The 16,008-nt window shown below is 37.8% G+C and overlaps 1 protein-coding gene across 1 annotated transcript in view; it reads left to right on the top strand.

The window, feature by feature from the left end:
- Positions 1-16,008, top strand: part of MAP3K5 (mitogen-activated protein kinase kinase kinase 5) — a 98,496-nt gene that overhangs the window by 35,045 nt on the left and 47,443 nt on the right. Inside the window, exons 4-8 of the mRNA XM_084202077.1 lie at positions 6,834-7,027; positions 7,232-7,400; positions 8,323-8,429; positions 10,853-11,023; positions 14,902-15,014. Coding sequence (XP_084058203.1) covers positions 6,834-7,027; positions 7,232-7,400; positions 8,323-8,429; positions 10,853-11,023; positions 14,902-15,014 — 754 coding nt within the window. The remainder of the gene's footprint in view (positions 1-6,833; positions 7,028-7,231; positions 7,401-8,322; positions 8,430-10,852; positions 11,024-14,901; positions 15,015-16,008) is intronic.

A 16,008-nucleotide genomic window follows, 5' to 3' on the forward strand; every position in this document is an offset into this window, starting at 1 on the left:
CTCAAAGAGGGAAGGTTTAGATTAAGCATTAGGAAGAAATTATGTACTGTGGGGGTAGTAAGGCACTGGAAAAGGTTGCCCAGAGAAGCTACGGATGCCCCTTCCCTGGAAGTGCTCAAAGCTGGATTGGATGGGGCTCTGAGCAACCTGGTCTAGTGGAAGGTGTCCCTGGCCACAACGCAGATATTGGAAAGGATTACCTTTAGGGTCCCTTCCAACCCAAACCATTCTATGGCTCTATGATTGTAATTTTTACTGGTTTTCCACAGCCTTTAAAATGCCTCTTGTTTAAGGTGTAGCTCAAGAGACAGTTTGCTGTAGTGCTCCTTTAGTGTGAGTGGCGGAACTCATCCCAGTGCAAGAGAGACATGGAGCTCCTGGAGCAAGTCCAGCACAGGGCAACAAGGATGTTGAAAGGAGAGGAGCGTCTCTTAGGGAGAAAGACTGAGGCAGCTGGGCTTGTTCAACCTCCAGAAGAGACAGCTGAGAGGGGGCCTCATCCATGTCTGTAAGTATCTGAAGGGAGGGTGTCAAGAAGATGGAGCCAGGCTCTTTTCCATGGAGCCAAGGCCTAGAACAAGAGGCAATGGGCACCGGTGCGCAGGAAATTCCACCTGCATACGAGGAAGAGCTTCTTTACTATGCAAGCAACCAAGCACTGGAACAAATTGCCCAGAGAAATTGTGGATTCTCCCTGTCTGGAGATATTCCAGAACTGTCTGGACACAATCCTGTACCATGTGCTCTAGGATGACCCTGCCTGAGTGGATAGGTTGGACCGGATGACCCCTGTGGTGTCTTCCAACCTGACCCATTCTGTGACTCTGGATGAGGCATTCCAGAGGCATCTGCAAGCTCAGAATCTCCATATAGCTGCTGTTAAAAGACTGTAGCATAGGGTATGTTTAACTGTTGGTTTCTTTCACCATGGAAATAGGGGTAAATATTTTTAATACTCTTCATCCAGCCAACAGGAGATTTGTGGCCAGTTTTATTTTTGATATCCAAGTAAGTAAAAATGCTATGTAGCCTTCAGTAAATATTTTGCTGGAAATGATAACTGTGGTGTTTATTATTTATGATACAACACTACGTCTTGCTTATTTTTAATTTTGTGAATTCTTGACTAACATATTTGACACATACTTTCCTAGGAAAAAGCTGGTAACTTTTTTTCCTATGCAAAGATGATGAAAGGACCATATAGGCTGTAAGATGATTTTTAACAAGCATTTAGGATGTAGCATGCCTGCAATATAATGATATTGCTGAGTATATAAAGAAAGAATATATTCTCAAAGAAAAGGTGAGGTATTTGGTAGTGTAGATCCAGTCTCTGTGCTTCAGTTCATTTGAGTCATGAGGCTTACTTAAGTTCCTTTTCAAATCAGTAGTAAGGCTATCATTAATGTGAGTGGGATTTAAAGTAAAGCCAAACTGAGTCTGTATTCATTAAAACATCAGGACACGTTGATTTACTGTGTATTTGGGGGATGGAGGGAATAGATTTAATAACTTGTTTTATGATTTTGCCATGTGCTACACATAATACTATGTGCAGTCAGAGAACTACCTTAAAAATTTCACCAGAAAAATTGAAATAAAAGCAGATATTTTTCAAAAGGATGAGTGGGAGAAATAGAAAAAAAGTTCTTTTAATTAGAAGAGTGTCAGCAGGAAGAACAGTTCCTACTATGAGAGATACTGGCAATTTTTATAACTTCAGCTGGTTTTTTCTTTTTATTTTTTAAAATTTACATTGTATGCTGACCTAAAGCTTTGGCAAGTGGGTGGGATTCTGCTTGATTCTCCCATTCATGACTAAAGTATCATGGTTTTGGTTTTGGGAATCTTTGTTTTCTTTGACACTTCTTGTCCTTGAAGGCAATTTTTCTCTATTTGTGTGTATTTGACTGCTAAATGATCCCAACAGAGCAGTGTTAGTAAAGAACTTCAGGGTATTGAAAGGACTGTGCATCACTGACTCTGTGCAATTTTTCAGAGTTTCCCCCTCTTTTTGAAGAAAAAGTAAAGATAGGAGAATTAGTTGGCCAGAACTCAAATGTTTGTTTGTCTAGTACCATGTATTTTTAATCTGTGCAACTTTCAGAAAAAAAATCATTTGTATTACATCAGATTTTTTTTTTTAGAGAGAGAGAGTAGTGTTTATCTTATTTCATGTTGTTCTTTCTAAGAAGACATGGTCTCCCCATGCAAGTCCAAAAAGCTGCCCTTTTCACAAGTAGTCCTGTAGAAGAGGGGAATATTAAAAGAAGGGCTGGTTTATATTCTTACTGTGATCAATAAAATGTAAGTATATGCTATTGATTTTGACTATCTCTTGAATACAAATAGGTGCTATATTAATTTCTTTCAGAAGCTGAGGAAGGATATTGAACAAGAAGGAGGTGCTTAATGATCCAGTGACCACTAGGTCTAGCTAGAAGCCTTGTGTTAAATTCTGTAATTATAGAGCTATTAAAAATTATCTTACATCCCTAACTGAAATTACTCATGCTTTAGAATTGTTAAATTTGTCCTCAGTAAATGAGGAAGGGACATTAGAAAAATACAGAGCAATTAAAACATTTGCAAAAATTAATTACAGTATCTGTCACTTAGTTGTAGGCATTTATGTGTGTAGCTGGCTCCAGCCAGCACTTCTGCCGTTTGATTAGTCTGACTGACTTGATGAAACAGGCTGACGTGGATAGTCTGTCAGAAAATGACCTGGTGTTGCCAGGTTCTGAGTGTGCTAGCCCAAGGCTTTCTTATGTGTGTTCATATCTCCCAGATGAAAGTAGCTCAGCTGATCTGAAAGCTTAGGCCAGGATTACCTGTCTGATGTCCCAAGTTGTTGTGAACCACAGTGACCACCACCTAACTCGCTGTATGCACGCTCCAGGCCCGTCCCAGGTGTTTTCAGTAATGCATTTCAACATATAGCTCAGGTGCTCTGCAATCTCTCTGTAATTTTCACTAGAGTAATTTGAACTTTTGAACCTTAAATAATGAAGGTTTTTATAAAGAAAGAGGGTTGCAAAATGAAACTTGCAGCACCTGTTCTTGATTGAGGGGGGTCTATTCCCACCCATTTTTGAAGCCCCTGTATTCAACCCTTGTTTTTTAAAGGGTGTTGACATAACAGAATATTACAATTGTATTTAAGATGCCACTCCTTCAAAAATATCCTGGGTTTATTGAAAGGCTTCCGTGTGTTACTTTTATTATACATTATATGGTGAATGTTTTACTTTGATCCATTCACAAAATGGATCAGTATAAAACAATTTTGTCTTGGGTGCTTAACAGACTTAGAGTATAAAGAGAAGTCAATTAGGGTTAGAAAAAAGACCAGATTTTGTGGGATCAGTGTTGGGATGGAGAATTACAGGGCAAATTTAATAGAATAAGTTAAATATATTTAAGCTTCCAAGTCTAGTAATATGCACTCAGTGAAAATGTAAAGCAAGTGTGTGCAGATGGGAAGCACATGTCAGAAAGACCACCTGATCCTTTCTGACTTACGTTAGCGTAGCTTATATTTTGACAAAAAAAGATGAGAAAGAAGTGTAAGTTGCTGAGACAGGTTGCATCACCGGATGAATGAGGAAAGAATCAAGTCACACACTCTGCTTTGGGGAAAATGGTTGAAAGTGGTCTGACATTTAGAGTGGCTCCACAACTGCTTCCCCCACAGCTTGGTTCTCTTGGGCTCCCACCCTAATCATAGCCCAAAGGCAGCTGGAGTAGGGCTCTATGCAGTGGGAATTTGTGATGATGACACAACATGTTTCTCCAGAGAAGGAGACTATAGACTTTGTTAGACAAAAGCAGTCTCGCCGTCACTGTTATCCCTCTTCCACCACCACCTTTAGTAAATAATACATAACTTCTGATTATTTTTTTTCTTTTGATGCCACAGCTACTGCATGTCTGCCTTTGTTAGTTTTAGCCGTTAAATATCTACCTAGTTTACTCTTTAGCTAGGGAAGTGAAATTGAGGTCAGTATTTCTTGTGTTTCTTAGCTTTATTGCATGTGTGCTCTTTCTACTTTTTTTTTTTAAAGTGCATTTCCTAAGGAAATGAAACTTACGAGCTTGTACTGTTTTTTTATCCTCCACATTTGTTCTGTATCTGCCTGTTTGTCTGTCTGATGAATTTCAACCAAATTTGAGAGGTTTCATAGCTACAGAGCTCCCACAAAATATACCTATCTAGATTAAGTTAAGAAGCAAAGTGATGCCCTGGCTGAGGGAAAGGCCACTGTGTTTTCACTCTGCTTGCTACTGAATATGAGGGTGAGGTTCTAGCTTGAGACAATTCCCTGAGACCCCTGGGGGCCCTCTGAACAACTGTAAATGGATTCATTTTTGTCTCTTTTCTTCCCACAGTGTTTTCTCCTGTCTTTTACTGTTAAGTTCTTTCCTGTCCACTGCTTCCAAAGACTCTTGAGTCTGCATGTCTTCTATGCCAGGCTCTATATTACAACCAGCTTTTCTTTTCCCTCCTCAGCTAACAGGAGGAATGCATATAAGCTAACTTTTGCTGGCTCTCTTGTTTCACTGAAATAGATATGTACTTCCTACAGAAGGTGCACTCAGGATGAGTTTCTCAGAGCTCATGCTCAGTAATGGATTCAGGCACTTGTCAACTGCAGGAAGAGCAGTTTTCCTCCTGGTGGAATTAAAGATTAAGACTCTGGTACTGTCTCTGTAGGTGGCATGACTGTTTTACAAGGGTAAACCTTGGGTTCTGTAAATTTCAAGAGATAGGAACATCCTTTTTCAGAGTTGATTTTTATTTAAGAATTGAGCATTGGAAGCAGTGTGCCAGAGGTCTGAGAAGGTCTTCGCGCAAATAGTTTTGAATTTAATTTTAATGCACTGAATAAACATTAGGAAGTAAAGTGGTTGTCTCCAGATATCTGTAGCTACTTCACCCTTTTTCTTGACTCTGACTTCTCAACCTTTTTCTCCTTTACCTAGAAAAGGAAAGCTGGAGAACAGTCTGCCTATGTGTAATAGTGGCTCTTATGCCAGTGGCAATGTACCCATCTCTTAAAATTGCTGAAACCAGTTCCAGCAAATTCATCATTTTCCCTCTGCCTTTGACTGTGGGGCTCATTAGATTTTAGCAGGGTAAAAAGTTCATCCATTCACTGTTGAAAGCATGTGATTGCCTTACATGCTAGGATATTCTTGAATAGAAGTATCCATTCACTTTTCCGTTGCAAAGACAGCCAGTTTGGGTTCTGGCATCCCACTCCTTAGTAACTTGTTAAAAAATTTGTCATATACTCCCCAGCTCTCAGGTTTCCTTTGGAATTGCTGCAGTCACACAGAGATAAATATTCCCTAGCTCTTCAGCAGCAGTAGTTCACAATGGTTGCAGAAAAAAGACTAAATTACCCCTTATGCAAGGCGCTGTATGCTATAATCTCCAAACAACTTCTGTGTTAGTTGAATTCAATTGACCTCGTGTAACTGCCTGCACCAATTATTTTTAGATTTTACAGAGTCTGTCAAAACCCCTCAGAAGTGCAGTGGGATTGCCTTTATATTGAGGTCTTACAATTTCAATACTTACAATAGTATGATGGGTGTAATTAAAAAATAAGTCCTGTACTTTTCATAGCCAGTCTCTGATTTGTACACAAATATTTGTTTACTGTCATATCTATACACATATATTTTGCGTACTTTACTACCTCAATCCTTCCATGTTTTAAAAATCTAATAATGCCTGTTAAAATGCATGTTTTAAGCACACAGCTGGTATTGTGCATTCAAAAACTATTCAGTTACTGCCCTCTTGATGTGTGGAGCTCAGCTAGGCAGGGAGTTTCTGAAGTGTCTGCATTGCAGTATTGACTTCTGGGAGAGTCAAAGCAGCTGAACAGAAACTAATTAACCTTGGAAGTAATTTAGGCATACTAAAAATGATGGGTCTCAAGAAATGCTTCCTTAAGGCTTTTGTTGTTGGGCTGCTGGGCACTTCAGTAATGGAGTCTGAGCTTTGAGAGATGAATGGTGGAACTCCTGATTTTGTTGGTATTCTGTCTCATTCTGTCTCTTTAAAACACAAATATTCAGCAACTTTCTCTGCACATAAATCTGTACTCACATACATACCAGCAGACATCTTGCCTCCCTCTTCCTTGGAAGACACTTAATTTTTTTCCTTTTTTTTTTTGGTAAGTATCTGCCATACATTGATATATAAAAATCAATGCGGTTTAGCAATGCTGAGATGCTCTGTTGATTATTCTGAACTATGTATGATTTGAAGTCCCATTGAAAATATTTTCTACATAGTAGGGAATTTATTTTGCTGTTTGAATGCAAAACAATTTGAGTAATTTTGCAGTTCATCTGAGAATTAATTTTCTCTGTGGTTGTCCTGTTGTGAGGCAAATAGATTGTGTTACTGTTTCCAGTATCTGTGAGCCAAACTGTACTGCTTTCTTCTGATCATGTCACCTTGAAAAGCAATTACCTCAGCTTCTTTTGATTCTATCTGCCTCTTCAGGGTGTGGCTTTAGAATTATTTCACTATTGAGCCAATTACAATTTTGAGGTCAACCTGATACTTCTGGAAAGACTGATTTTACAGGAAGCAGATCAGAAATCTGAAAGAATACATTTCAGGTGTATATCATATTTGATGTGGAAACTGAATTTATGAGTCAAAACTAGGTCTTGCTGAAGTAAGGAGCAGGCATCCCTTTGACTTTACCAGGTGGAATTCTGCGGATAGTACATGCAATGGTTTCATACTTTGGCTTGCCAAGCCATAAGTGCCCTAAATATTGCCCCTTGTTTCCCTGCAGATGTGCACTGGGAACTACATATTTGTTCCTTATATGATAACTCCACATAACAAGGTGTACTGCTGTGATAGCAGTTTCGTGAAGGGACTCACAGAGCTGATGCCACCTGGTTTTGAGTCTCTGCTCGGGCCCATATGCTTACCCCTGGTGGATCGATTTATTCAGCTTTTGAAGGTGGCACAGGCTAGTTCCAGGTGAGTTGTCTTCTTGTACACCCGTGTAAAACGCAAATATTCCAGCTGGCAAGATAAACGTCAGCCTCTTTTGCCTTCTGTTCAGAAAAACTGACATTTAATAGATTAGCTTGACCAAATCTCTGCATGACACTGTTCCATCAATACATGTTCTGCACATACACTGTGGGAGAGCTGTGCTGATGTGAAGTTGTTCCTCTCCAGCCAGTATTTCCGGGAATCCATTCTGAACGACATCAGAAAGGCCCGGACACTTTACACGGGCAAGGAGCTCGCGGCAGAGCTGGCAAGGATTCGACAGCGAGTCGATAACGTTGAAGTCTTGTCTGCTGACATTGTCATAAACTTGCTGCTGTCCTACAGAGACATCCAGGTAGGAGTTTGCTACTAAGAATAGTAAATTAAATTACATTCCCACAGAAATTTTTGGTGCATTTGGCGCAGGTTTTTTAATAAAATGTGTGGAAAAGCTTACTAGCAAAAATCTTTTATGGCGTCTTCTCTGATGTTTTAATTTTGTTTTGTAGTTTCACTGTTTGCATTTCCATAGCAGAAAAGGGTTTTATAACAGTACTGAAAAAGTACATGATGTGTAATAACTCTTCTCCATCTCAGTACTGCTGTGTGATGAACAGCATGTCATTAAATACTATGGTGGCATTCTGCAATTGATAGGCAAATGTATTCTTTTTCACCAAAGCTGGTGACATTTCTTATAGAAACATAAATAGTTCACATTTCAGGTTTTGGAATGATGCTGGTAATTGCCTGCTTTGTTATCCATAATTTCAACTGTCACTCCTTAAACATTATGAAGTGGTTTGAGTTTGATTTTTTATTTTTATTTGTTTTTTAAATATATCAATGAGTAAGCTACTTTAAAAACTGTGGTATTAAAGAGTCTTGTTTTTGTGGCTTATGCCTACTTCAGAGATTTGACATGCCTTAATTCAGATGCAGCTAGCTTTGTAATGTCTGCATAATATGAGCACTGAGATGCATTCAGTTCCTAACTTTAATAATGAAACAGATGTATGAAAATTTCCACAGGACCATGCTGAAGCAGCACAGGAGACCAAATTGGGCTTCTCTGCAAAATACTGTGCATATTCCCATCTCTGATTAGTGCTAGGCCATTTACAGTATGAGACTGAAGAAACTGAAATTCATAAAACTTACAATGGACTGAAAGTACTTCTTAGTATGAAATAATAGCTGCTTAGGTTGAAGAGGAGTTTATAGAGGCATACCTCAGTACAGCCCCTTAAAACTTTATTATTCCTTTCTTTTGGAAGGATTACGATTCCATTGTGAAATTGGTGAAAACTTTAGAAAAACTGCCCACTTTTGACTTGGCTTCCCACCACCATGTGAGGTTGCATTATGCATTTGCACTAAACAGGTAAGAATCTACCCTTCCTTCTGCTATGGAACAGTAAATCAAAATTTCAACCTTTGTAAGGGTAATCCTATGTGAAGTTCGCTACTGGAATCTTTATACGCAGTCCTATGATTTTGACTGAAGCAGCTCTGGAGATTCTAAGCTTCTTTTTATCTCATACTGTTAAATTTCATTTCTTTTCCTTTAGCATGTTTGATTTGTCATTCCACAGGTTTGCATTATTTTTTTGTTTCAGTACCTAAATTAGAGCAAACCAATACCTAACGATATTTTCCTTCTGTAAAATACACTTTTAACATTGCTGTGTGAGTGACAGCGCTGCTTCATTTGTGCTGGCAAAGACATCATCTCATTCAAGTCTGAATTTTGGTAATGTCAGGAGACAGAAGCAGACCTTTCAAATGTCCATAGGAAGATTTTATTGTATTATGATGATAAACTAATTTTCACGTCCTCTGATAACACGGGCAAAATGTGATACATGGAGTGACATACACTGCTTCTATGGATTGAATACAAGCCAAGCCTAGATTTTCTTTCTAGGATACTGACATTTAGGCAAGTGACGAAGAGGGGTGTTTTTTCAGAGGAAATTACAGATGTTCTCTGCTCCATTGCTGTTATCACAGTGAACATTTTGCTGTTGACTTTTAGCAGAGTAGACCAGGCGTCAGCAGGTATTGAAATTGTCAAGTATAGCAAATGTCGATAGATGGTTCTGCTTCTCACAGATTTGAATTTTGTAATTCAGGTTCACTGAGGAGGCCTAAAACTGCACATCATGTGAAAGTGATGTCAAAACATGTCACAAGGAATTACTTGAAAAATAAACCTGGTTTTGAAAGACAAAAAAATAAAATTTAAAAAAAAAATCCCAGCTGTCTGGCATTTTTTGTCTGAATAAAATGTCCAGATCCTTACTTTTGTCTTTATACCAGGTAAATGAAGGTATAAATATTGTGCCTTTTTTGTTTTCACTTTGACATAAATATGTGAAATTTTGCAGATTAAATAGTCCAGCCTATATCTGCCACTTCTACAGAGCCTTCACAAGGGTCACTAGGTGTTCCTTGGACCTGTAACCTGTTGCTTGGACCTCAGGGTCACAGTTTTCTGAAACAAAGTTGTCTTTGAAAACATGACTAGTTCATTGAGGCACTAAAAACCTGGAAAACTGCAGCATAATCTTTTCAGGCATATCCTTATACTTCGCTGGTTCTGTGACTCAAGATATTGCCTCTGAGAGTATCTGGCAGAAGATCCACACAGTACCTCCAAAGGAGTCCAGATGAGATTTTCCTATTCCTCTCCTTTCCAGAATGACCATTAAACTAGAAGCCATGACAGCCATGAAAACATTCATGCTTTGGTGTGCCAAGAAGGAATTACTTGGGCAAATTGCAACTTTCTCCTTACTGGGACTGTAGAGGATATTTTGTGAGCTGAGGCAGGTCTGGAATACTCTGCGCTTCTGAATCTTTGCTGTGAAAAAATGTGTCTGTTGCTTCTAATCCAGGTCACTAGCACGGAAGGATGGAGCAGCTCAATTAGTCAGGATTAGTCTGACCTAAATCAAGAAATGTGAGGGCATTGATGATGGAAAAGTAAACAGAAATAAAAGTAGGGACCTCTGTCTCAGAAGACCAGCTAAGTGTAAATAATCCATGTTGCAAAACATTATTTGCCATACTGGTTTTGTTCTCATTAAATTCATTAATCTGGATTAGTGAGAGTCAATACAAGATGTGGAAATGTTGAAAATGGAGTCATTTGATTGTTTAGTTCACAAACATGTTAAAATTCTAAACTTTTGATGCTGAATGATGTATGTACCAAAGCTGTGACTCACCAGGAAGTGTCTAATGCTTGCAATTACATGGTTTATTTGTCTGAAGTACTTATTTTAATATTGCCTTTTTGGCTTTACTCCTAAACCTTCCCTATCATGGGAATTCAATCTGGTTTGTGTTTTTTTGATGTTTTGCTTCTCAGTCAAAATGTATATAAAAAGTAAAATCACAAACACAAGATTGAATCTTTTTTTCCTTTAGAACGTGAATTACATTGAAAGAAATACTAGACATGAAATCAAGGTTCGTATTTTTCTGTTTTATAAGGAAGTAACACATGACCCTTCTAAGAATTTCCCTGGAGGTTCTTGATGCTGTTTTCAGTGCTTTGCTATAGCTGATGCTTCATGAGAGAGAGAAGTTATGTTTAAGGGCATTTATAAAGGTTTCCCATGACATAAAGAAAAGACAAAAAAAAAAAAAAGAAGGGGTAAGTGTGTATATATAACATTGTACATTGAGTCTATCCATCATCTTACATGGATGAAGTCATATGTCTATTAAGAACAGTCATGACAAATTATTTCGTGTTAACTTTGTTGGTTTTTTAATCAAAATTATTATTTTCAACAGGAGAAACCTGCCTGGAGACAGACAGAAAGCTCTAGAAATTATGATTCCCCTTGTAGAACAGGAAGACCAAGTAGCTTCAGATATGTACTGCCTGGTTGGTCGAATTTACAAGGACATGTTTTTGGAATCTGGGTTCATAGATATAGAAAGCAGGGACAAAGCAACTTTCTGGTGAGTACTATTTTCCTGGTCTATGTCCTTTTGTTAGCTTTGGGAAAATATTTCTCGAACAAGAATATATTTAAATGATTTTACTTTCCAAATATTTGGCATCCTTAGGGGATAGAATGAATCTTCTAAATTGCCTTGCTTATTTTTTGAGAATGAGAGATTTATGTTGTTCGCACATCTCATTCTGCAAAGTTCTTGAAGTGCCTCAGAGACCTGAAGTTTAGGTGTAAACTAAACTCTTCATTTTTCCCAAATATGAAGTCTCCTGTTTACTGTGTTATTCTTAGGAATCTGGGCCAGAGAATTGTTTGGCACGTCTGGAATATGACAGATATTAGCTAGCAAGGCTTAGAGATTTAACTTACAACCAGTATGACTGTTCCAAACTTGCTGACAAAAGTTCTATCACTCTATAGTGGTAAAAGTTTTATCATCATGTTATAGTATAGGCACATTGCAGTGGACTACAGTAGCATCAGTAGTCAAAGAAGCACACAAAAACTAGTCAATAATAGATGAATTCTTATCCTCATCTCAGAGACAAGAATCTAGTTTTTTTTAATGCTTTTGAAATGCACTAAATCACTGTTACATGGAAGAGGTTAGAAAATGAATGCATGGGATGTCATCCTAGACTTCTGTCAGGATGAGCTGTTTCTCTGCATTCGGATGAGGCTACAGACAATCTGCATTTATGTGTCCTGCAGATCACGTCTTAGCTCTGGTCTTGTGCTCATCAGCTGCTTGTTGAAGTAAATGCTTAAAACGGAAAGCTTTCTTCTTTCTTTGTCATTTATCCCTGGTTTTCAACTTAGAGCTGTCTCTCATAAAAGATAAGATAAAATTGTTTACCAGTTATGGCCTCAGCATACAAATGCAGTTTATAACTTCTGGTCAGTATTTTCAGCTTGGCAATTCTTACTGGAATTTAAAAAGATGTTGAAATAACAGGAATGCAACATATTATTTTCATTCCTCCTAGCATAATTCTGGATTTTAAAAAGTTTCATTTCCTGTAAAGCACAAAGCCTGTAAAAATCTTTCAGGGGTCTTTTGTAAACACTGTATTTTGCTAATGTCGTGAACACGATATAAAGAAAAGTCCAGTTTTGACTACAAATTTCAAGCATTATTACAGACTAAATTAAAGTCAAATTACTCTTGCTATTGTACATCTTGTTTTCTCCTTGTTCATAGTGCCTTATGAACAGATAAACTTTGATATATCAAACATAATTGAACTAAGAATGATTATATATATAACAATGGTGACTTCCTATAGCTATTTAAACACACTTTGAATAAATGCATCTTAGCAATCATGATAATCATGGCTCTGATGACAGGAAGTGATTGCAGGCATTCCAGTCTAGGAAAGGACTGTGGCAACTGAGACCCAATACAGAATGCTCTGTGCACCTCCTGCCACAGAACAAGGAGGTCTCTGTTGAGTCAGGCTGGAGTTTGGAAGCTGTACCGGATGGTCCAATTGCTTTTGGTTTATATTTTATACAGGATATTGATTTGAGTTTCTAGTGTTAGTCACACAGCAGTCTTGACATGCAGAAAGGTTGACTCATAACTCAGTGAAAAGCTCTTAGAAAGGAGCAGGTCTACTCTAGTGCTCCAGCAGGCCACAACAGGACAAGGTGTGTGCAAGTGCAATGGCAGTGCTGTGTTATGTTGAGATAAAGGTTATTATCTCAGTCTTAGAAAAATAAGGATGTAAGGGAAGTACAGTGAATTGCACGAGATAAAGAGAATTTGGCAGCAGAACCAAAGCATTGGTTTTGCAACAACTGGTGATGGCAAGGTAATTTGGTCTATTCCAATTAAAAAAAAAACAAACCAACAATGTGCTTTTCTGACAATTAGAAAATGGAATAAAAGAAATCTTTCATATAAATATGAGAGAATAAATGAAAGAGTAATTATTAACTGTCACTTTCTTGTTTCGCACCAACAGTGTGAATCAGACTTACCAAGGCTACCAAGTCTTTATTCATATCTTTTCACCACTACCTCCCTAATTCAGTGTCTGCACTGCAACATTTTCTCAAATGTCAACAGCTGCAACATTTTTACAAAAGTACAGTCTTTCTTGTATTGAAACAAAAATACTAATTTCCATGGCTTTTTCTTCTTCTTCTGTCAATCTTCCCTCTCTCCTTTTTGTATTGCATGAGAATTTAAGCATGGAAGATCTCTAGGGCAGAAAAGGTGTCCAGTTCCTAAAATCGCTGTGTCTCCAAACAGATAATGCCAGCTAAAGGTCTTCCCTTAGACATATATACTTAGAATCCATGAGAGTGTTGTCCTGTTTAGTTGGCAGATTTTTTTGGTTTTTTTTTTTTTTTGGTTTGTTTTTTTTCTCCTTTGCTTAGTTTTTGTTTATTTGGTTGGTTTGTTCTATTTTTTGTTTTTAGGTTGGATGTTTTTTGTGTTTATGTGTTGATTAGGGTTTTTTTTAATGAGGCAAAAATATTTTGTGTGTACTTTCTTCCTCACTTTTTTGTAACTTGCAGAGAGAGAGAAAATTGCAGATGATGAAAGAAAAATATCTAGTACTCTCTGATTCTCTTGCTTTTCTTTAGAGCAGCAGGCGCTTGTTTAATGATTAAGTTCTTTGGAGGTGGGCAGCTGAAGTATAAAAATATATATATGTAGGGGACTGAAGAGAAGCCTGTCTTACAGTTTTGGAGAGCAGAGCTTATGTTAAAGGATGCAAAGTCATTAATCATTAGAGCAGGAAAACTGACAAACAAACAAATTTAAAACCAGCCGTATTTTTGGCCTGGTGGGATAAAAATGCCTCAGCTTTGCTTGCATGTCAAAGCACAGTCTAGAAGTCAAATCCTTAGGATTTGCACCGATTGTTTTTCTTTCCTTCCTTATATAGTAATCTCACAACCTTTTAAAATTTTTGAATGAATTCCATTTGTTTTTCTGTAATTCTTTCATCCTTTAGAAAGTAATTTTAATCTGCATTGCTCTTACTGTAGTGAGTTGTGTTGACTAAATCTCTTGTGCTCCTTAACTCACATATGATAGTAGTCTTTGCCTTCTCCCTATGGAGGTGTGAATATGTGTATATATACCTGCAACCAAAGGTGTTCTTATTCTGAGGAATGAGTTTAAACCACTGCAGATGTCCTGTTGCTGTTGTCACGGCTACTTGCATTGCTAGCATGAGGACAATGTGTGTTGAGTTTGTGTGAAGCACCTCCACTTCTTTTAAGACAAGATTGAGCCTAGGTGAATGCCTCTGCCATTTCTCTTGGTTGCTCAATTCCTCTTGGGAGAATGAAATCTGGTATAGTCCTTTTTTATGTGAACTCATAAGGATAGTGTCAATAAGACACTCAGTGAAGAATAAAATTTGGAGTAGCTGAAATCATAGCTAAGTGTGATGTATATTCTTGTATCAGTTGCTTTTTTGTGTGCCATTGTAGCAGATCCACAATAAAATCTAAGGTTTCAAGTCAATAAAATTTCATATATTAAAGACTAAATTAATGAGCTTATTAATAAATATAACTCTGAAACATGTCTTTTACAGACTGATAGTATTATTTGGTTTTATTTGATCTTAAAGGAATATTGTAAGATACTGTAACTTTACTGGGATAATTTTACTGGGATGGATGATTAGGATCTGTGCTTGTTGTGTGGGGCGAAAGGAAATGGGAGGAGGATGTATAAATATCAGACTCCTAAAAATAACCACAAAGAATGTGTGGAAAACAGTAAAATATTTTTGCTTCTATGGATTCTTGCTGTGTAAACAGGAGATAAGCTCTTAAATTACCTAAAACTGTAATGATGCCCCAACTAGATTGCATTATTTACAAAGTAAGCTTGAATGTTTGTTTTTCTAGGTTCAAGAAGGCGTTTGAGTCAGAGCCAACGTTACCAGCAGGAATTAATTATGCAGTACTCCTTCTGGCAGCTGGACATTGCTTTGATACTTCCTTTGAGCTGCGGAAAGTTGGTAATTATAACTTGCAAATTCATGGTGAAATCACATTCTAGTGAAAGTACACTACCACCCACTGTTATAGGGGGAAAATCTGATGGTTGTATGTGAAAGCTTTGATAGAGAGCATGTGAATATTTAAGTTGGTCTCTCACACCACTGCTGGTCCCACCTGACTGCAGGTGAGTGCTGTCATGAAGATGTGGTTTCAGTGTCAAGGTTTTAAATAGCTACCCGAGTTCAGTAAAAGCTAAGCTTCTTTGTAATGGCATCATTTGTGTGAAGCAGGAGCACCTGAAATGGGAATCCAGTTCCAGCCAGCACTCTTTAAAGTAAACACAAACCCCTGGAGGGAATATGGATGAGAAGTCTATCCTAAGACTGAGGAAAATGCACTTGACTTGAGCTTGGGTCGGGTTGAGAGAAGAATATTTCTCTTCTGATACATTCTTAGAGGCTTCTGAATGTCTGTATTCATAGAATCATAAGGATAACAGTGATTTGGGTTGGAGGGACCTTTTAAAGACCATCTAGTCCAAGCCCCTGCTGTGGGCAGAGACATCTTTCACTAGATCAGGTTGCTCAGACTGACCTTGCGCACTTCCAACAAAGAAGCATTCACTTCCCTGGGCAACCTGGTCCAATGTCTCACCACTCTTGCAATAAAAAGTTTCTTTTTTAAGAAGGAAGTATTAGTTTATGATTTTGTTTGTGATTTTCTGGATTTGAGGAGAGTGAAAACTTGAGATTATTCAGTAATAAGTTCAGGGAAGATTTGGGAGAAAGGACTGCATGTTGTAATATGCATTGCATTTGGTGTTCTTCTCCATGAATTTGTATAATTCCTGACTTTCTGTAAAGTCTTTTTTTATCTTTGTTTCTCCTGAGGAGGTTGTCAAGTGAGAAAGAAACAAATTTTTTCACTCCACTGAATTTATCTGTATTCAGTGACTGCTCTAGTTATGAAGTTAGGTATTCACTGTGCATCTGGAAGTAATTTCTGGGGTAA

The sequence above is a fragment of the Fringilla coelebs genome, assembly GCF_963513975.1.
Source record: "Fringilla coelebs genome assembly, chromosome: 3".
Taxonomy (NCBI): domain Eukaryota; kingdom Metazoa; phylum Chordata; class Aves; order Passeriformes; family Fringillidae; genus Fringilla; species Fringilla coelebs.